The 22,978-nt window shown below is 39.9% G+C and overlaps 1 protein-coding gene across 1 annotated transcript in view; it reads left to right on the top strand.

The window, feature by feature from the left end:
• The window catches only part of tafa5l (TAFA chemokine like family member 5, like), a 43,694-nt gene extending 33,153 nt beyond the window's left edge, over nucleotides 1–10,541 (top strand). The window contains exons 4-5 of the mRNA XM_058641823.1: nucleotides 7,231–7,274; nucleotides 9,345–10,541. Of these exons, the coding sequence (XP_058497806.1) occupies nucleotides 7,231–7,254 (24 nt within the window). The 3' untranslated portion in view covers nucleotides 7,255–7,274; nucleotides 9,345–10,541. The remainder of the gene's footprint in view (nucleotides 1–7,230; nucleotides 7,275–9,344) is intronic.
• Nucleotides 10,542–22,978: the final 12,437 nt, after the last annotated feature.

Here is a 22,978-nt window from a genome sequence, read left to right as displayed (position 1 = left end):
TTAACCCCCGGCAGCATGTTGTTATGATAGATGTGTCATAGAAAAAGAGTTCTACACATGAATGCGTGAATGAATGGTTGATTGCATGGACATGTATCTACATACAAATCTTCTGACCATCCATCCATCCATCTTCTGCAGCAGCTTTATCCTCCACATGAAGGTCGCGGGGGGAGCTGTGCCAATCTCAGCTGACATAGGGCGATAGACGGGGTCACACTCTGCACAGATCGCCAGTCCAACACAGGGACACATAGAGACAAAAAACCATTCACTCTCACACTTATGGTCAATTTAGAGTGTACAATTTACCTAATACCCAAATCTGAATGTTTTTGGACTGTGGGATGAAAGTGTGTGTCTGTTAGTACTTATTTGTTGTCCAAAAACTACACACAAAACAAAAGCAAATTGTTGCTGAATTTTAAAAATGACCTCATTCACATATGCATTTAAGCATTTAGCAAACGCTTTTATCCAAAGCAACTTGCAAAAGAGAGGAATAAGCTACATAGAAGAAGTCTTGGAAAGAACTCCACTAGATAGGAACAGTGGACTGATCCAGGGTGAGCGTGCAGAGGTGGATCCAAGTGCAGGGGGGGGGGGGGGGGGGGGGGTAAGTGCAAGGACAAAAGATGCTCCTGTTCTTCTGTTCTGAACTTCAATTCATTATGAGGACAACTTGATTATCAATAGAAACACAGAATATCCCAGGTGTAAATAATCAAATGAATGAGGGCTGAGTTCCATTTAGTTTTATTAGGATCAGGGTAACACTGTCCTGACGTACATGAGCTGCACAGAGCCATCGTTGATGTGATACGTGCAAATGGCCCATAAAATTCATATTGTCAACTGTTGTCTTTTGTGAAAACTTTATATTTCATACACCAAACATCAAATGTGCAGTAAAATACTGAAAATGGTCCCCCAACAAATCCCCCTATTTTACTCTCACCACCTGTGGTAAAAAAAAAGCTGCTGTTTTCAGAAATACTCATTGAACTGCCAGATTTTTGGACATTCAGGGTGACAGCGATGGTTATGTGATTTCGTTTTCTAGTGACCCCACATGAGTGAGGACAGACAGGAAAGGTGGGGAAAGAGGGACCGGAAATTGGGAAATGATATGCGACAAATGCTTCAGTAAAACTGGGTGACATTCTGTGCAGGTACAACTATTAACCTCTGCCACTGAGGTGATGTTTGTTCTCTTCTGCTTGTCTGTTTGTGAGCAGAATTAATGAAATCTGATCAAATCCGGGTCGTAGGTTATGGCATTTTGGTGTTGTTGTGTTTTTTTGTTCTTGAAAGTGAGATAGATCGTGAGGTTTTCCTTTACATGCTTGAAATTTTATTATTTTATTTTAATATGCTACTAAAAGATGCAGATGCAGACACCCACATGCTGTACAAACTGCTTTCTTGCTGCTGATGCAACACAACCGCTTTAGACAAAAATATAACATTAGTCAACCAGAAAAGCAGAGCTCTCTGCATCTGATTTATGACTTTAAAAGCTGCTTTGTCTTTGGGAAAAAAAAACCCAGAGTGTTATATTTAAACCTCTAGTCTGTATGTGGTGATTCATAGGTGCTTCGTGTGTGTATGCCGCCAAATAGCATTTTGCAGAAATTGATGTATTACAACAGTGTTTGAAACAAACTGACCACAGTTGGTTCTGTGCAAATGAAGATAATCTATCTGAAATGTTCTGTCGCCTCTTTAAAATAGCATTTTTAGGGTTAGAATTGCGTTTAGGTTAGGGTTAGACATGTAGTTGTGATGGTTTGTTCAGACTTCTTTGTAAATTTTATAGCGATATATATTTATATTCTGATAATACAAACTCTTTATCTGTCAGTTCATTCCACTGAGAATAAAATATATCTTCAAAGATTCCTTCATTGCTGTTTTGGCTTTCAGTGTAATTTGTACTTGCATATCACACTTACCCTGATCAGTCTTGTGTGTATTTTTTTTAGCTTATGTAAATTGGAGATTTTTGTTCTTCTGCGCCTCTTGTGTTTGTCACTGAGCTGCCGTCTGAGGCCTCTTGCCAACAGATTTGTATTCTCAGTGGGCTGCCATCTCTAGATAAAGGTGGTCTTTGATGGTGAAATCACTTTCATCAGGTGCTCTAGCACTGTGACCAGCCGCATTCATTTAGTCTAAATAAAATGCATAATGAGAGGAGTAAAGTGGGTTATTCCTTGCATAGAAATGCGAACATACAGTAAAGATGTGCCCTAAGTAATAGGATGTGGTATAACTGACCTCGTATCTTATGCAGCGGAAATATAGCAGAAGGGAAATCAGACTGAAGGTCATAAATGTTTTCATGTTGAAATAAAGGGGAAAACAAGCCTGAGCATTTACAAACATCAGACATTCAGACATCATGTTCTTCAATTGTGCAGTTTATTAAATCCTGAGCACCATTTATTTTACTTTGTATACTGTTAGAGGACAGTTAGGTTTAGCAGCAGCAATTCAAACCTGCAATTCCCTGAAACTGACCAGCAGCATTTGTTTAGCCTAAGTAGCATTATACTGAGAGAAATAAAGTGGGTTGTTTCTTGCACAGAAACACAAACATACAGTCAAAATCTGCTTTAAGTAAAGGAATGTGGTGTAAATGGTCTCGTTTCTAATATAATAAAAGACGTTAGAGAGAAAACCAGGAAGTCAATTCCAAAATATGTCTTTACATCTTCAACAGAATTGTCTATTTTACTTAATCGACAATGTTTTCTGCTGCAGCAGCAGGCTTTGTAACGAGAGAGATCCAATCATTTTCAATTAATTGTCAGTCTTGAGTGCGCCGCCATACTTTCTGTGACACATACATCAGACAGAAGCACATTAGTGTCCAGCTCGTTCATTTTATGTTTTCCTGGCTCCCCTCCAGGCTTTCATATACATTTCGTGAATTAAAAGTCGCCCTGCCATATTGTACGTGACCGCTTCTCTCTAGGTCGTCATGGAGAACATACTGTGGCCTTCCACTGTACATTTCTGAAATGACTGATGTCCAAACAGCATGCCTGTCCCCGGTAAACACGCGTGGAGTTCACCGAGGTTACAGCTGATAAGCAAATAGACTCTTTATTTCAGTTTCATTCTCAGATCTCCTATTCATCAAGAGGAAAGGAAAAATGTGCTCCATGGGCTTCACCTCATCTGTTTGTCAGATGCTATGGCGTGATCATCAGTCTTGAGGAGACAGCGTGTGGACTGATGCAGAAAATATATTGAAATGGGTTAGATTGATAGAGTTGTTATGAACACGGAGAAATAGCTAAACAAAGCCCTGGTGTTGTGTGATTGAACGCGTACAGTGTGCTGCATAAAGTGGGCTTCGTTATTACATTTACATTATCCTCCACCTACGTTGGAAGGCATTCAGATTGAAAAGCAGCCAATGTGTTGTGTCTTTTTGTTGTTGGTTTTTGTTTCCTGTGCTGCTGCCACCATCGATTAAAGCACTTCTTTATTCAGTTTTACTTCAGCAGTCATATGTTACACCCCCCTTTCTTCTTTGCCTGTGACCACGGATGAATGTGGTCCCTTCTGCTGTCACTTTTAGCACATTTTATCCCGCATACCTTTTAGAAATACTGTCATAGCCAGGCTTTGAACTGCCATTTTTGTTTTACCCAGCACACTGCTCGTCTCCAGAGCTTCATCTGGTGTGAAAATTGTCAGAGCCATAGGCCACATTTCAGCATTGGCTTTGTGTAATAAGCAATCCAGAGAGCCTCTTTATGGACTGGACACATTTCAGTGAGTTCACCATCATCCTATTTCAAAGCCCTGGTGCTTTCTGTGCCCTTTGGATCTTTTGTTTATGCATTTTTAATAAATTGTTTAGTGCTTTTCCACTGATGCAGAGTAGACAGCAAAAGTTGATTCATTATTTTCTATTATTAAATGCTGAGATCATCCTAAAAACTTGTTTTTTTTAGTTGTAAACAGCAGATACCTAGAACTACGCAGGCACATTGAATTTCATGATATTTATACTTTGTTAAATGCCTTATTTATAGAGTAACACAGATTTTCCAGGGTCTACTGATCAGGATCACAAATGTATGATTTGAGATATTAGGCTATAATTCATCCATTAAAAATCCTTTAGTAAGTTTCACTGTGTTTATGTGACACCAGTAAATGCTTGTTCCATAAACTCAGCCAGTGATCGGCTGCTAAATTATGGTGCATTGTTAAATATTAAATCACCTGCTCACATGTTTAATAACAGTACTCATAAGAAATATATTTTTACACTACTAAGCCCATTTACCACATTGTACGTACACACCACAGCTAATTATTTTTGCACTGCTCTTTTAAATGTATTTTACATGTTCAGGCTCTGGAAACTTGTTGAGTTTTCACAATTTACAACGTGTCTGAATCTATTTTCATCAAACCAACACAATGCTCGTGCGTCACTGACCTTTCAAATGAATCTGCCTTGAAACTGCATCATTATGCAACTGTAATGTAACATTTATTAAAACGCATTCAGACTCGATGACCAAGAACCTTTACATCTGTCAGTGTGAAATAAATGGAAACCAATATCTGCTTGGAACAAATACATCTGATGTACATATCATTTGTAGTTAAAATGTATGAATTGTTTCTATTTCTAATGGATCAAAAGACTGTGTGTCATGTGACGGGGGGTTTTAGGCGTAATCACAAACTCACTTACTCTTTAGTCTTCCTCCACTGTCAACCTTTAAAGATATCATGGTTTCCAACGATTTTTAAATCCATAGGAATATTTTCAAGGTAACAGACAGGATAATTGTTGTTGCTTCATCCATGTCACCCATGTTATTGTTAGGGGAACATGTGGGAAAAAAGTGAGGAGGGAACATTTTTTGGCACATTCTGCCGCTGAAGTTGTCCCTGAAAAGTGCAGAAACCCCTATAGTGGCAGAAATGATATACTGTGCTTTTAAATCCTTTTGTCAAGTCTCAGGTCTCACAGGTTCTGCTCTCATCAGCCATGTTTTCAGCCACTGCACAGTGGGCAGTTGTTACCAGCAGAAGCTCCTCTCTATGGCCGATGCCTTGGTGCATCAGGCTCATCCACACAGAGTCTTCAGTGAGCCATAGCTGTGCTTGTTAACCCTGATGACAACAGCAGCTTGAGTGGCTAGTAATGACCTGGACTTCTGTGAGTCTCCAGTGGATGAAATCAACTAAGTCCTGCACAGGAGTCTACTTATTAAGAGGCACCCCAGGGAAAGATTTTTAGTTACTGCAGTGATGGCACAGTGCCTGTCTCTGTAATGGCTGGGTGGACTGCTGGTGAGAATCTTTTTTACAGCTTGAAATGCAACCAAATGCACAGTCTCGGCTTTGTTTAATATTAAGTGCTGAGAAAATACGCTGTCTGCTCTACAATCAGTTTTTTCCCTCTCAGACATATATATATATATATATAGATATATATATATCCCTGGAAGTTGTAATGCTGCCATGGCTGTGGATATGTCTCTGATGCGGAGCATACTCTATAGTAAAAATACTTTGATCCTTAAATATGCCGTGGTGATGATAAGGAAGGAAGTTAATTGAATGCCATCATATTTTTGACAGTCTCCACCAGCACTTGCTCGGAGATCGAGGCTACATGCATCTCATTTGGACTGTGAAACTTTTATCATGCATGCACAGTGCACAATGTTTACATGTGATGATGATATGAGGGCGCCCCGAGCTCAGAGACAAGGTCCAAATGTTTGAAAATAACCAATTAGTGAAGCTGTTATTAATGTGTTCCTCATTTTCTCCCTCTCGCACGCCTTATCTGTGAATCTTCCTCATCCTTTATGCCAGCGGTAGATAAATGTGTCTTCAGTGTCCTTGGATTTCCTGTCGTGTAAACAGCAGAGGTAGGGAGCATTGTTTACCCCTCTGCATAGCAGGCAAACAGCCGGCTCTGTCTCCTGCAGTTAGTCCCATGGGACCAAATTCACCTTGTTACCCTTTTAATTAGTAGGGGCAGTTAATAGTGCTGTCCACTTCTGCCACCTTAGCACTCTGATCTGACTGCAAGTATCCCTCCAATCGATAGCCACAACTTGGACTGAGACAGGGAAATGAGTGAGAGGTAAAGGGGATCAGCTCAGGGGCATTTGTGGTAGAATTTAAAGAGAATGCAAACACTTCTCCTTTTTTTTTTGGCTACATTGGAAGGGATAACAAGGTCTCTGGGTTCTGCACATTCTTCTCACCCAGTGTCTCCCCGTCCATGTTTCCTCCTTTAAAAATGAATGTAATAAAAAATAAAAAGCCAAGGGTTTGCTCCGAAGATTCTATTGTGTCCTTATAAGCGTTTATCCCTTCCAACTGCTTCCCCTGCACTCATTTCTTTTCTTGTTTTGATTTAAAGATGCAGTGGAAGTACTTAGCATTTAGATGACATGCTGCTGGAGAGGTGTGATGGATCAGTGCCTCTTCAGAGGACTGAATTTCATCGACAGTGCTGCAGCCAGTCGGACAGACAGAGCGACAGATCGCAGGACATCGGGGGTGGCCAGGCAGCGGAATACCAAGTCTGCCTCACTGCTGCAGAAAGACTGGCACAGCCGAGAGGAGGGAGAGAGCAGCGACTGCTGGGAATGCCAATGCAAAGCCCGGGCAGCTGTCTCGCCCTGGCTCCTCTGATTGGCTAAACAGACCATTAGCTTCCTGATTATGATTAGCAGAGTCATTATCTCCAAAAAAAAAGTGACTCATTCACCAATATTAAGAAGGCAAGGGAGCTATTTGCTTCCTCTGGTCAAGGTGTATTTTGTGTGCTCGCTCAGAGATGAGTGCAGGAGGCAAGACGTTGTTGATCACTGAGAAACAAAGTGGAACACTGTTTATCACGCTGCCCTGCAGCTAATGTGATAAAAAATGTTCTGTCTGCGTGATGCCACTGAAACTCGTTAACGTGGATGACGAGGTGGCCATTATTTGCTTGTATTTTGCACTCGAGAAGGGAAGTGGCGTCCTCAGAGGTTACAAAAACACAGCGCAAGCACAAAATAACCTTCATCGTCCTCCCTCTTGTCTTGGATATAATGGGAATACATGCCATCTGTGCTTTTAAATGGACATATGCTACTCCAAGACCAATATGCTTAAAGAATGTTGGCTAAAATGTGAGCGAATGTCGGCCCTCTGTTCCTCTGATGCTGACCTTCTGCTTTTCTTCTCCAGCCTTTGCCCAAGGAGCCATCGTAGGATGCAGAGGAGCACAGCAGGTATGTGGGGGTTTTTAATGAGGTGTTTTATTTGAATCTGCATACTGGGTGTAAGTTCAGGTCACTTTTTGATCACTGCATCTTGTAGGAAGTAGAACCGCTAAGTTTGAATGGAAAGGTCATGAATAGCAGAGTCCATACCTCCCTTCTGCGTTAATAAAAAGGTCAGTGTAGCTCAGACCTGGAGTGAGTCTTCTGTTTGTGTCTTTTCATCAAGTATTCTCGAGTAGCACTCACAGCGCTGAGCTTTAATAGAGATTGTCCAGGACTTGGAAAAGACACAATGGAATCCACCATTTCTTAGGATGCAGTCACGCAAAGAAAGAGAAATCAAAGGACTGAAATGCATAAGGGTGGAAACTTAAAAGCTCCACTCTGGCTACATCAAAGAGAGAGGCTACTTTAAGAGTCTGGGCTTTCTATATTCATGGATCTTTTTGACAAACATGATGACTGAAATAAAATGGTGCATTTATAAAATAATGATTAAAATGCTCATCTAAAGATTTTTGAAATATTTGTTGACTTCCTTACATTCCCTTTAAATCATTACCTGCATATTAAATGTCAGCAAGTAAAAGAGAGTCATTTGGTGTGACTCTCCCGGGAGGTTTTCCTCCACAAACATTTCTCTTTTCTCTAAAAAAAAAAAACCAAGGAAATTTGCAAAAGATTAAACCAAATCCATCTCCTGCGAACATTGACTGAGTACCTGCAAAGCTTTTATGCTCTGCAAAACCACAGGCTTTGGAATCTGCATGCTTTATGTCTCCTAGCCAATATGCTAAGATTGATTTTCCCTCTTCCACCAAGAAAACAAAATGAATCACGCGCAATTACCAAGGACAGGGGAAAGAGGGGAATTGGGGCCGTCATAAATATTTATTTGCCATCCCTGAGAATTTGTGCAATTCTGTGTAGATTTGCCAAGTCATATTTAAGTGTCTGAATGATTTATATGGTCAGTCCTGGGTGACACATTTGTCCACTGTCACCCCAAATCATTTATGTATTAACGTTTATGGATTTATCCATATAACATATTCATGGCTCAGTTCTATTATCATTCAAATTGGTTTTGTGATCAAATGATTGGCTAAATTAAGCCATTAACTGCAGAAAATCTGTGGAGACAGCTCAGTGAGTCGTCCCTTTTCAGAATCAGCCTCGTTAAAAATACCTCCCTTGAATAAAGTCCATGTATGAAATACACGGTGTAAAACAAACATGTTGAATCATGTTCATGTGTTAGTTGTGCTGTCCTACACCAAATGTGCGAGTGAAAAATCAGTGACATCATGAAGTCAAGATGTCAAGAAAGACAAATGTCACAGGTGGGAAAAGTGATGGGTTTGTTTGATGAAGCGTTAATCGATGCCCATCATGAGCATGAGGTTCGCTCACAGTTGTCTCACAGTGAAAACCGTCATCATATTTCTCATCAGTTTGGTCTATTAATATTATTAAAGAGAGGAAATGATCAAATGTGCCACAAGCCGAATTCTGTTTTATTAGACTGACAGAGCATGAGCACAGTTACAAGAAGTTAATTTCGGACTCTTGTTGAATTCTTAATTTTCTCACATGCTCTAAGTAAAATAAAGTGACAGAGGTGTGTGTGTGTGTGTGTGTGGCGCTTTATTGTGTGGTTTATTCAAGTGACTTCATTTTCTAATAAAAAAAACACAATAAATGAGGAAGCACTCCTTGGATTTGACAGCTTTGTGACAAGAAAATGCAATGTTGTAAAAAAAAAAATCCTTTATTATAGTGATTATAAGATACATAATTAAAAACAAGACATGCCTTTTATGTCTTTGTGGCAAAGACATGATAATCAAGTGAGTGCTGAGTGTATTAGGTTAATTGCACAGAGACAAATACTTCATCTTTGTGCATATTTAACCTTGCGTTGTGTTACTGCAGCCCTCATTTTAATGGGAACTGTAGGTGTCGTGTATCTGTAAATTATAAATGATCAATGTAAATGTGAATCCAGCATCTGTAATTATTGCCAACTATTTTCTATTCTTATCTTATCACCGTTTTTTCTCTCCCATTTTCCAACAGGCTCAGTGACATCCATGATTCCAAAAGGAACTGACGCCAGTTACTACAACCGAACATTGTGTCAATTCACCGATGAGGCCGACAGCGGGCCTGACTTTCAGTTTAAAAAAATAAAAAAAATAAAGTTAAGTCACTACAGTGAGAGAGTCTCAGCAGACACTTTGTGAAAACTCTGAAAAGTCTGAAGTGAGCAGCATGGTCCACCCTCAACAACATCTTCACTGCAGCCAAATTCACAGACACATCATAGAGCAAAGAATTGTTATGAACAGACAGTGGACTCATTAAAGTACATACTTTTTTTGCTTTCTTTTTCTTTTTTGCTAGCCACCATCCAGTCTGCAGGGGACGGCACCTTGAAGGTCTTTTTTCGTATCCTTGGTGGTTTGATTTAGACTTTGTCAGAAGATCTTTGAAAACTCGGCCCCTTCATCTTCTTCACTGTCACCACTATGAAACTGCTCGGAGTTATATTTCAGCCAGGTTTCTTTTTCTTTTTCTTTTTTTCTCGAGTTGTGGCTGTACTGTTGAACCACACCGTGATGTTCATTTGGATTTTTGACCTTTTGACACCTTTCTCTCATTTGGTTTGGTGAAACTTTACAAGGCCATAGCCTCCAAAATCTCTGCTCACAAAGTTTGGATAATGTGAATGTGGGAAAGCATGAAAGACTCTTGGAATGTCACAGGAGAGAATTTACACTCTTTCCTCTCTCTCTCTCTTTCCTTGAATGAAGGACATGATGTGAACATTTTTGGATGATTTAGCTTAAAGCTCATGTTTTTTATGTGATGCCAACATAGACTAGAAGAGCCGTGTTGTCGACGAGTCTCACACATCTTGTGTTCTGTAGTGTGTGTGTGTGCGTGTGTGTGTGTGTGTGTACATGCAGAGATACACTGTGAAATAAGTCATATCCAATGCATTATTCATACTCTTGTATATTTTTGGGACACGCCCAGACTGAAGCTCACCATCTGGCGAAAGGCATTTGTGATTTTACACATGTTGGTTTTCGTTTGAATCTTTGTAGATGAATTGGGTGTTTGCCTTTCCTTCCTTCTTTCTTATCTTTTCTTTAGCACATTATATAGAGATATTTATTTTGGGAGAAATATTATTGAAACTGGGTAAAGATCTAAAGTATGTCACTTAAGTTAAATTCTGTAATTAAAATCAATTTATGTGTGATTAAATGTAGTTCAGAATCCTTGACTATATCGATAATATTTTGATATGCAAATATGTTTTTTGGTCATTTTGCCATTTTCAGTTTCACTAATGTATTATTTGTATCGTGGATCCCAGTCCAAGCTGAGTATTGGAAAAAAAAAAAGAGAGAAGCACGAGTAATTTAAGACGTGGACCAAGTTACCGAGAAAAAATGAATAGATAAAACACAGAGAACCACACTACGACAAGCTACAGTAATTTTCACAGACTTAGTGTTGTAGAAAAATTGCAGTTGATTAAATTTTATTCTACAGGTGTTCCCATTACTGTGTCTGCTCCCTGTATTTTTGTACTAAATAACCCTGTACATCTTAATGTATGCATTTGAAGATATAAAGAGAGCGCCTGCCCCTGGGAGCTGTAGGTGCTATAGCATGCACGTGTGTGTGTGGGTGTGTAGTGGAAAAACACACATTTCCTCCTGATCCCATACCTTTCATTTCACACAGTGTTTATTTATGGCTTTTTGGGTTTGCACTCACCATGAACACATTGTCCCTTTGATTCAACTCACTTTCACTGCTGGAACCACTGCTGCATTCACGCTCTGCAGGGCCGTGACTGCTAAATCGATTTGTAACATTTAGGAAAGGAAAGAAACCTCTGGACTTCCTTCTCTATGTCTTAAAATGTCAAAGGAATAAATGGACATTCACACCAGCGTATATATCGTTAAACTGACTTCTGTAAGTTCTTACACTCAGCTGCTGACTCCTGAGGTCGGATGTAGTGTGGGTGAGGGAACATCTACTGTCCCAAGCTGAGGGAATGATGAGAGGAACAAAATGCCTTTAATGGTCATCACATGTCTCTATAAATAATGTCTTGTCCTTTTATTTCACACTGTCCTTGTCATGAAGTAGGGTTTTAAAGCACCAAACAGTTGGCCAATTATTCTCCAAACATGACAGTAAATGAGACAAACGGCAACAGTTGTGCAGACTAAAATGTAATTAGGTAACAACTCCACACATGCTGTATCCTAATGATTTCTTTGCAATGCATTATCACAACAGCATACTGCATTATGAAAGTTGCCTTGAGTGTTCATTCACACTGGTATGTTTGTGTGTGTTTATCAAAGAATAAGACAAATGGCAGGCGTAGAAGGCTTTATTTTAAACAGTAGATGCTTTCCTGAAAATCTAGAAATATGTACAACATATGTAATAGTATATGTTCAATTTTGCATTAAATGTGATTTGTTAGTAGGAATCTTTTATTACATTTGAAAGAAAAAGAGTGGGAGAAGCCATTGCAGACATACATGAGCTAATCTTGTCCAATACAATCATACATTAAAACGTAACACTGATTAGAACACTTAACAGTTAACTAACTTCGTCACGGATCACTGTTATTTAACTCATCACATTTGCAGAAATGCTTTTATTTAAGTCCATAAATCCATCACTAATCATTTCCACATATCTCCATTTGACTTGCGATTCAAATAATAAATGACTGATGACTACATTTTACACGGGTTAAAACCAACCAATTTGTTAGTTTCAGGGAACCTCTTGACATGCAGTATAATGGAAAATATTGTGCTTTCCACTCGGCTGTAAAAAGAGGCGACATGTAAAACCAGTGCTTCTGAACCAGTATTACCGCTCACCTCCCACTCAGTTAGAGCTGTTCTTTCAGCAAGCTGTGCTGCTGCTGCCGCTTCCTTCCATTATGAATGTCTGCCTTGCCGTCTCAGGGTTTTGAATGTGGGCTGCTGTTAGGAACAACAAATGCTGCTATGACGGCGGTATCCTGCCTCCCTCCATCTATGGTACAGCACAGCTTGTTCACTGGATAAGAGAAAACCCTTCACTTTGCCAGAAGCAGACAATGAGCAGTTATGAAGCTGCTGAATGGCAAGTTAGAAACCACACTCTGTGTTTTCCAACTGCAGGAAGAACTGTTTCTCGACTGCAAAATGGAAAAAAAAAAAGAAGCAAAAAGATATTCACTCACTCATTGTTTTTCACTCTATCCTGGAGTGACATGGGGTGAAAGGTGGGGGTCGCAGGTCACAGGGCCAACACACAGAGAACAACAACCGTCCACTCTCACACTAGAGTGTCCAGTTAACTTAATCACCAAACCACATGTTTTTTGGACTGCAAAATGATCCTTATTGATGTAATTAGTATGATCAGTTCTGGAATGCCTTATAGATAAGAAGAGCATTTGCAAGTCTGATGCGTTGCATGTGTTCATGTGCAAATCCTGTCGTCCCCTTGAGGAACTCTGAGTAATTAAAAGTCAGACACTGCTACAGCCTCTACATGATGTACCTACCCCTTCTGCTCCCCCCTTGCTAGAAGCATTTATTTTCGTAAAAAATTCAACAGTCTATCAGATTTTTTTTTGGTCATTTTATTTCACTAAATTTTATGAATTCTGGTGAACATCTAGTTTTTATTGAGCATTATAATACACTTCTGAACGTTTTCATGGGTGCTTTGCTAGTGCGGCGCTGCCATGGTGCTTCTTCTTGCCTCTTGTCAGACTTGTCAAATCACTTAAATGTCTCTGAGTGACATGGAATCAAAACCCTGCTATACTGAGAAACAGAGAGAGTCATATATGAGCCAATTACCAACATTGTGTGAACTCACTTGGCAATGATTTGAATGTAAGGGACATTACTAAGGGACATTAATTTATATTTCAAATGTACACACTGCAGCTTTAAAATGTATCACTATGGAAGAGAGATGGTCTTGATAGAAAATGATGGTTCTACACAGACCACTAAGTAGCACAAGCACATGAGAATGTGTCCGGTAACTGATGAATTAAACAGTGCGTGAATATGTGCTGTGGATGTGGATGGACTGACACACACTTAATGTTTAACAATCATGGAATAATGGCGGTGCGGGAACAGAAGGAGCTTAATTCCGAAGTGCCACACCTGCTCAGTGTTCATCACGTGTCATCACATTTTTACTTTGTGACAGTGCCGGTGCCAGACAGCAGCAACAACCACCATGCGACATAATAACATCTGACAAGTGATGGAGTCGGGTCTTACAAGCTGTTATTGTTCCGCGATGAGAAAAGTAACCGTGTCTGTGGCCTGTCATTCTCCTCTTTAATGAAAATTTCAGGTGCAGGAGGGACAAGTGTTCCAACCCTGTAGGCCTCCCATCATTGTGTTCCTGTTTTGCCCCCGAGTCCTTGCCGTCCACAGCAGATCCCTGGCCGAGCCTAATGAGACACAAACATACCCCAGAGGCTCTGACTGACTTGCTAAACATGGCGTCGTTGAACACAGCAGCAGTGTAGCGAATTAGCATTTATGCCCACATAAAAATCCATTTACTGATCCATTAGCTTAGCATAGTGCTAATGACTCGCCGGTGATGACTCGCATGGGACATTGGTTAGCAAGTGAATCGTCATTAACGCTGACAGGGCTACATCTCTGTGCATGTTCAGAGTATGCTCCCACCTCGCTGACGAAGACTTCCAGTATTAATGTCACTTTCTTTGTGTGTGTGTGTGTGTTTGACTTTTTCAACATATCAAGAACTTCTTTTTTCATATCTTCTCAAATTCTGCTCAGGCATCTGCATGTTTGGCCAGTGGGAAATGGAAGTGTTGCTGTCACAGGAAATCTGTTGCTCTATCCCTCAAACTAATGCCGAGAAGGTGGCTGCAGTCAACAATTACAAGTCATCCCAGCTAAGCAGAGCAGCACAGGCTGCTCAAACCCCCCAGACATCAGTGGGAAGTAGAATATAATCAAAGGCATCAATGCACTGAACACTAAGCAGCTTATATCGACCGAGCGATTTCCTGAAGAGATTTCTGACTTTCATGTTTTGACCTCTCTGTTATTACAGCAGATCTTTTTTGTGTCACATTCAGACCTGCTTAGGTGAAGTTATGTGCTGCATGGCAACGCGCCATGCCCACTTGACATCGATGAATGTGTAAAGCAGACATGGAGCTGAATTAAATGTCACTCACACCACTGAGTGATTTCCTCTAAGGAGAGAAGCGGGCATAATGATAACAACGTCACCTTAAAAATGTTTCCACGCTGCTAAAGCTTCTCAGCGTCGGCCCTTTGTGGTGCCTTCCACACTGAAGGGGAGTTAGCTCCGGGGGTGGAAGATGAAGGAATAAAATGGTCGTTTTGCTAGAGCAACACAAGCTAATTTATCATTCTCTCGGGGTCAGGCGACGCTCCCCTGGTTGTGAATTTTAATGTTGTTTTTTATGGGTCTTAATAAACTCTATTTTGCCGCGAGCGTTTATGCAGGAGAGCACAACATCCTTCACTTGGCTCATTTAGTGAGTCAAGGAAAGAGGGTCCGGAGCCAAATTTAACCGACTGAGTCATCATTAATTTTCTTTTAAACTCTAAAAGGACAAAGAGAGGTGAAATATTGACATCTTTTTGAAGATCTTGGTTCACTGAACATTGTCCACTGCTTTAGTTTCGACGTGATATAAAAAAGAGGAGAGAAAAGAAAACATATCTATTCATTTCATGTTCATTTAAAAGTGACAGAGCACATTAATGAGCATCAGCGCGTACAATACACATGTAAATATGCTAATGTCCGTAGTACCCTGGCAAATAACTTTTTTTTTTTTAAGATTAACACAACATAAAATACAACACAAAAATGGTGCACATAATTCATTAAAGAGTAGTTCATAAAAGTGCAGTAACAGAGCCCATGTAAACTGTAGCTCTTAAGTGCATCACATAAAGTGCTTTGTGCAGTTTGTGTTTGCTGCTTATCTGTGTTTGCAGTTTTGAGCCATGACGACTGAAGGTGGTGTATGTGGTGGTGTCCCATGTTGCAGGTGGTTACAGCTTCCAGATTTTGGAACCCTTAACTGAAAGCACAGACTGAACAAATGTGGTGCACCAGTAGGGCACCTTACAGTCCCCTCTTGTAGTGGCCCTGGTGGTTGTGCCAGGTGGTACACCTGTGCTCCCAGCGCGAGTTGTTCAAGTAAAGCGATTATATTTAGCGACTATTGCATCCATTCTGATTTTTGTTTTCCTTAACTTACACTTTAAGGGCACTTTTGAGGGAATTATAGTTAAAATATAGTTAGTTATAGTTAGTATAACTAACTATAGATTGCTCATATTGCATAGCCATATTTATTCTGCTCTTATAAGGTAACTGCTAATACACTGCACATATTTCTATTTAATTTATATTATTCTAAACCACCTTCTGTACCATCTGTCTGCACGTTGTATATCACGTTGCACTTTTCTGCTTTTTTGCACTTCTGGTTAAACACAAACTGCATTTCGTTGTCTTTGTACAGGTAAATCTAATCTAATCTAATCTAATCTAATCTATAGTTAGTCTCCTTAGCCACACAGCAGACACCCGCCCAGACAGGTGTCACCCTCACCTTCCTTTCATTACCACAACAACCATGGTAGTGGCCAAAGGTATATTTGCAGGAATACCAGACTTCTGCCTCATTTCAGTCATATCAGTCCATGATGATAACCTGCAAAGATATTCATTGCACCACCTATTGGCAACAGGAAGTTGGCCTTCAGTGACAAACATTTTTTCATTCACACAAAGCTTTTCAGGTTGTGGTCTACATGTGCTATACGCTGACATGACAAATTATTGATGGCTTCTCATGAAATGGCCATTGCAGTCGCTCCACACCCCGACATGCATGGGGGGTGTGAGGGCCTGTTCAGTGCTGCCTGCAGCCCTAGTTTGAGATTGCATTTATCATTCAAGACAAGACTACTGTAATTCTCTCCAGGGTGAATTGTATCAGGTTGTCCTGTGATCCACAGCTTCTGGAGGATCTTTAGCTTTTCCTCGAAATGAAGTGGGTTTATTTTTGTTTTGTTTTTTTAGCTGCCATCAGCCTGTGGGAGACAAAGTGTTGTTGAGAAACAGCAAGTTTACTTAAAGCCTCTGGTTTTCCAAATATAATCACTATAGGATTTGGCTCCCGTGGGATTTTGAGAGAAGACACTGAATTTTTCATTCCAAAGGATTTCTATTCTGGGACAAAGTACAAAACTGCATTCTTAGAAGAGATATTGTCGTCAGGAAAAAGCATTCGGAAAAATTTAACTGAGTTTACTTTTTGGAAAAGTGTATCAGACAATGTCTGTGGAATTTAAAGTATAATATTGTACGTTTTTGTTCCAAATATTGTTAAAGATTTGTTGAGCCAGCTCTTCGTCTGCTTGTAAACCTCAGATGTCGGGGCATTAATGATTTGCTGAACACTGTAAATGGAAGATATTTACTTCTCCGTATCTCTCTGCCTCTTCACACATTCATCAAGTTTATCTGTACTTGCAGTGTTGTCGTCTTGTATTTACGTATTCACATAATCCCAGACCTGAACATATCTAAAAAAAAATATTAGTATTCAAATTGCTTTTCTCCTCAATCTCTTGGAAGGAGGAAAAGGTGCCATTTTGATAATAAGTTGTCTACAGAACTTCTTTGCTCCTCCTTTGGATGAAAGCTTTGGGGGTTGTCAAGGGTTTACAAAAACCATGGCTCTCAATTTGGTATTGAACTTTGATTGTTTCAATTATTTCCAGATAGTACCACACATTTTAGGATTATAGTTAAATATTGATTTAAGCGGCAGCAGAGAAAAGAAAGCAATTCTCTTTCTCCACTTTTGGTCACTTAGCCTGTTAATGCGAATCATCCATCCAGAAGATTATAGTTTTAATCTTTGTTGCCCAGATGAAATTGGGTAAGCCTCCGTGCACTTTTGATTTGCACAGGTGTCGTATATGTATTTTACGGCTTTTATAGTCCCGAATAAAGTTGGTGACAATTTAATCGAATTTCTATTAAAAATGATTCATATTGGTATCTGAAATAAATGTAATAGCTGCCGGAGAAACATCACTTTTTATGTCATTTACTCTGCCAAGAAGAGAAATGGACAGCATTTCCCAAAATGTAACGTTAGACTGAAGTTTTGTGAGCACTGGAAGGAATGTTGTCTTGAAAAGGAGAAAAATTTTTTCCAAGATATCTAAAAAGAACCACTGGAGCTGAGTAACATCCTGAGTGGTTCTTGGCTTGGATCAAGTATGGAGTATGTTGTCTCCATAAAGGATAACATTTAATCTGGTACTGCTGCACTCAGGTGGTTCTGTGGCCCATGTAAATAGAATGTTTCTACAGTAAAACAATGATGATAATGTGTTGTAAATCCAAAATATTGTAGCATACAAGAATACTACAAAAGTAACAGCTCGACGAGCTTACATTTGACTGGGTGTGTTTTAAGAGTTAATAATAAATCAAATGAACATAAATAAAAAATTAAAATGGTCAAGATTCAAGGCAATACAGTGGGATAAAGATAAGGAAAAACAACAAGTAATCTTTGTAAAACAACAGAATAAAACCAAGATGATAGAATATTGTACCATCTAAACCATAAAACATGCAAGGCCTGTATGTCAGAGTCATTTGTGAGAGTGGCCCTGCTTAGAAAATACAACTGCAGCAAAGGGAAAACAGATCAGACGAGATCAGGGACACCTGACAGTGAGAAATGGACATCGCGTGGACATTTCACCGCAAAGAATGGAGCTCTCTGCTGTTGATTAAATGGACAATTTAAGGACATAAAAATTTGCGAGCAGTCCTTTAAAGGGACAGAGAGAGAGAAACAGTGAAAAGCCATTCAGGAAATCCACCTATAAAGTCTGTGGTCACTGGGCACTTGGGCAGGGAGAGTAATGAGACTCCTCTGGGCTCAGTGACTGAAGCTGAGATAAGCTTGTCTCAGTTAATCATGACATGAATGTAAATTTCCGCCTCCAGAGACAATGACGTGTGTTCATTTACATATGTAGATCAACTGAAATGACTGCATAAGTGCAAAATCCAAAATGGAAATTAATCCAAGAACAAATGAATTTAAATGATTTTAAAATCATATATTTAATACATAAATAAATAAATCTGGATAGATAGATACTGGTACTGGTTTTTCACTATAATATTGAAAGGTACTCCATGAAGTTTCTTGGGATAATGTATGTTATGATTTTGAATGATACAACTAAAATGACAGCCAGCAGCATTTTTTTGTGGGGTTCTGAAATGCTGGTGTAATGTGGAAGACGAGCTAAATGGAACCCAGCCATCATTAATTTGATTGTTTCCACCTGCCCTTTTCCTGCTGTGACCTGTCAAAATGGCTGCTATGCAAAGTGCCAATATGGCCAAAGTAAAGCCACACTTTTCACCGAATAATGTAAGTACAACACCTTCAGTGTCCTCTCTGTTAGATAAATATTACAGATGAACTGAACCGGGATCATTTTGTTGTAACATCCTATCTCTGTAAAACAGTTCGTCTCATGGACCATCCTGAAAAAGAGGAGCCAGGGGTCAGATTTTGCCATTAACACAGCAGGAAATTCGGTGTGATGAGGTTATGGATCTCCATGAAGGCTGACTTGTTTATCGAATTTTAAAAGGTTAAGTGACACCGTTTAACACCGGGGTCAATTCATCACGAATGCTTCCCGCTGCATCTGTCTCACTGATCCGCAGCCCTGCATGTGGTGCAGACAATTAACAGGCCTACTGCTGAGGACTCGGTTGTTTGTTTGAACACATATTGCCTTTGGACAACAGTGGCCACTCATGCCTGAGACACACACAGAGAGAGAACATCCAGATGTCATGAAGGACGCTGGGAATGCACGTAAGGAAAAGGACAAATGTACATTTCATTATAGGGTAAAAATAGGGAGATGCTCAAGTCAAGTGCAGAGCGTCATTAAGTGTCAACAGAAACGAGGCTCTCTATTCAAGGACAGCACCCAATTGTGTTTGCTTTGATAAACTGAAACAACAGCTTTATTATGGTATGGGTATGGGAATAAACAGCACTGGAGCTCCAGCTCGTTGTTTGTGTGATTATGTTATTGATTGAAGAAGTGGAGGTTGAAGCATCCTTAGAGGTTAAGGTCTTTGTTTTCAGCCTGTCAACACAGCTCATGAAAACCTTAACCAATAAGGACTCAATCCAACTAACAAGTACAATACATCTCATTTTACATTCCAACAAATGTACAATTTAATCCTGTTTGAGTGTTTTCTAAAAAAATAAAAGTTTCTTATATCTTTAAGTAAACCCAAATGGTTTGTCCCACAGGTGGAGATGCCAATTAACTTTTTTATTTTCTACTGTATCACTTTTCATGGATATCTCTGTGCTACCGTTGTTGACTTGCTTCTCATCTCAATGTTTTTTTTAGGCATGGAAAATGAATCTTTTTAATACTATGAATGGGCTTATCAGTAATTAAAGCCTTTTTTTAAATTTACATATATATATTTACATATAGATTTTTTTTTTTTACCTTTGAATACTGTATACAGCTCACAGCACTTACCTTTCGTAATTTTTCAGAACATAATTACAAAAAAATAATCATAACTGGTTATTTAATTATTGTCAGCAAATATGGTTGAATAACCCGGAGCTGTCTATCCATTCAGACTTGTGTCTCTGTCCTGTGATGGGTGATTAAGCACAATCTATACTTGCCGAACAGGAAAAGTTCCTTTCTCCATGCTTCCATTCAACCAAAGAAATTAGATATTCTCAACTGTGAAATATGTAAAAGTGAAAAAAAAACTGTCTGTCATTGCAAGCGGTCTGTCATTGCCAGTCTTGCTCAAACTCTGCTGAGCTCACTGTACTGTTCCAGCCCTCCTGACTCGAAGACAAGGTCCTCTGGGTTTTAGCTGTGACAGATTGAGGGTGTCAGGAGGGACTCCCAAGGGTTTGTGTGTGCGTGTGTGTGTATGTGGTACCTGTTTAAGTGTGCACATGCATTTGCCTTTGTGCATCAGTGCATGATCTGATGTGTGTTCATCTGTGTGCAAGTGTGTACTGCCCACATATTCTAAGTGTGTGTATGCTCTTGCATTTGTTTGCGCATTTGTATGCTTGTGCGCATACATGCATGTGTGTGTGTGTGTGTGTGTGTGTGTGTGCGTGTGTGTGTGCGTGAGGCTAAATGTACTCAGGCCCAAATTTCTTCTGTGAATCACGTCTCCCATCAGTCTGACAGCATTAAGCCGAGCCCAATCAATACCCAGTAGGCCTCCAATCCCAGCAACTTGACGACATGAAACAGCGAGAGTGAGTGAGACAGACTCAAGAGCAAGGGTTCTCGATTTTTGCCGCTCCCCTTTCATAAGCTCACCTCACTACATTTATCAATCATTAATGGTAGAAGAAGCAAAGGCCATAATAACTCTTGTACACTTCAGATATTTTTCTACACACACACATGAAAAGTGCTATTCAAATTAAGATTGTGCAGATAAAAGGTAGAAAGTTTCAGAAAAAGAAAGCGAACAGAATAAGAGAACAACACTTGCCCTCATCTCTGCTAACAAACAAACAAACAAACAGCACTGAGAGTGACTGCAGAAAGTGCCTATGGGAAGTTGCATTATGGATATACAGTAAACTGTAGGGTAATTCAGCCTGGAGTCCTGCTCATCTCGTCTTTGACAAATGTTCCTCTGCTGCTTGTGGTTTCTCCATATCAAGCACTGGTGCCAGGGGCCTAAACCACTAACTGTCTCGCTGGCTGTCAGGACTGAGAAGCACCGAAAGTCGGTCTCCTCGCTCGCCTCCATATTCTCATTTCAACGTCAGCTTCTGGTTGTCCTTGACAAGATTTTCTGAAAATGAAAACATATATTTTAATCATGCATGCCAGATCAAAGTGAACAGTTTATTTAAGGGAACTGAATTCACACCAGTGGGCACAGCAGAGTGGTGCAAGATGAAGCATATACTGTATGCACCTGCTCTTTGTGAAACTGTTTGACTTGGATATTTAAAGTCTGAAGCGAAATGTCACATGTTTTACATATAGTAGGGTTCGTAAGCAGAAATTCAAATTACTAACCACAAGTGAGTCTTCCTGCATGCATGGAGTTTGCATGTTCTCTCCATGTGTGTGTGGGTTTTTTCCGGGTTCTCCAGTTTCCTCCCATAGTCCAAAAACATGCAGATTTGGGGACTCTAAATTGACCACGTGTGTGAGAGTGAATGGTTGCTTGTCTCTATGTTTCCCTGTGATGGACTGGTGATCTGTTCAGGGAGTTGGGATCATCGTGTTGGATGGATGGATGTATGGATGGGTGGTGTTCATTGTCTTGACTGTTTCTACACTAGACATGAAATTCATATTTGAAAGTTGGAGCTTTCAAAAAAACAGCTCCACCCACATAAAATGTAATGCATAAACCAACAAAGAAGAGAGAGGAATTGAAACAGGCTGGGAGAGTGAAGAGACTTGTGAAAGGTTTACATCCCTGGAGCACTTCGGAAATGGAGGGCTGAACAGATGAGTCCTCTGTTTTTTTTACACTCTGCTCAGTCTCACCATAAGTTGTCACTAATTCACACGAATTCTTACACAATGGAGAAAGGAAAGTGATTCTTCAAAGTCACTAATTGACTCTGAGTCATGAATGTACAAAGGCAATCTGGCAAAATGTGGCATTTTAAAGATGAAAATGAATGAAATGTTTCATAAGACAATTAAAGACGGCAAACAACAAAATTGGGCCTCAGCTGAAAAATGAGCAGTCACACAAACACGCAGTTGTTAGATGTTTGCAATCAACTGAGAACTGACGACAGGTCTGAGTATCGCAGCTTGTGTAGATGTCGCTGAAGAATAGGGAATACAGGATTAGTTTTTGCCATGTGGACATGAACAAATTAGATTTTTTAAATGCCGCTCCGTATCTGATGGGTAGAAACACTGAGTTTTAAATGCACGGCAGATGCATGAAGCAGCCTGTAGGACATCAAAGTTTGACGGTCTTAATATGCATCCATGTCTATGAAACAGACAGGACTTACTGAATTGTATGTGGGAAGTTGACACATGTAAAGTTGTATACTATGATGAAAATGTACCAAGACAATAAAGGTAAATGTAAACTTGCTCTCCACATACAGACAGACAGAGATAGATAGATAGATAGATAGATAGATGGATGGATGGATAGATAGATAGATAGATAGATAGATAGATAGATAGATAGATAGATAGATAGATAGATAGATAGATAGAAACTGGGGGAGAGAGAGCGACAGATCCAGCATGTTTAGCTCTATGTCCCCTGGGGGCTCATGTCCAGATGGCTCATTGGAAACTATCCTCATACAAGAGTCGCGTCTCTCATGCAACACAGACGGCTTGTTAGTCTTCACTTTCCCTCCATACTGTGGTCTGTAGTTTTTAATCTACGGGATCTGTCTTGTAATTAATGCACTCATCAGCTCTGAATGTGTGCCAGTCGCTGTGTTTCTTATCAAGTCCCTGCTCTCATGTAGAATAGCAACTGAAGAA

Source organism: Solea solea, chromosome 11, assembly GCF_958295425.1.
Source record: "Solea solea chromosome 11, fSolSol10.1, whole genome shotgun sequence".
In the NCBI taxonomy this organism is placed as follows: Eukaryota; Metazoa; Chordata; class Actinopteri; order Pleuronectiformes; family Soleidae; genus Solea; species Solea solea.
Note: the sequence above shows the minus strand (reverse complement) of the source record. Positions and strands in the feature narration are given on the sequence as shown.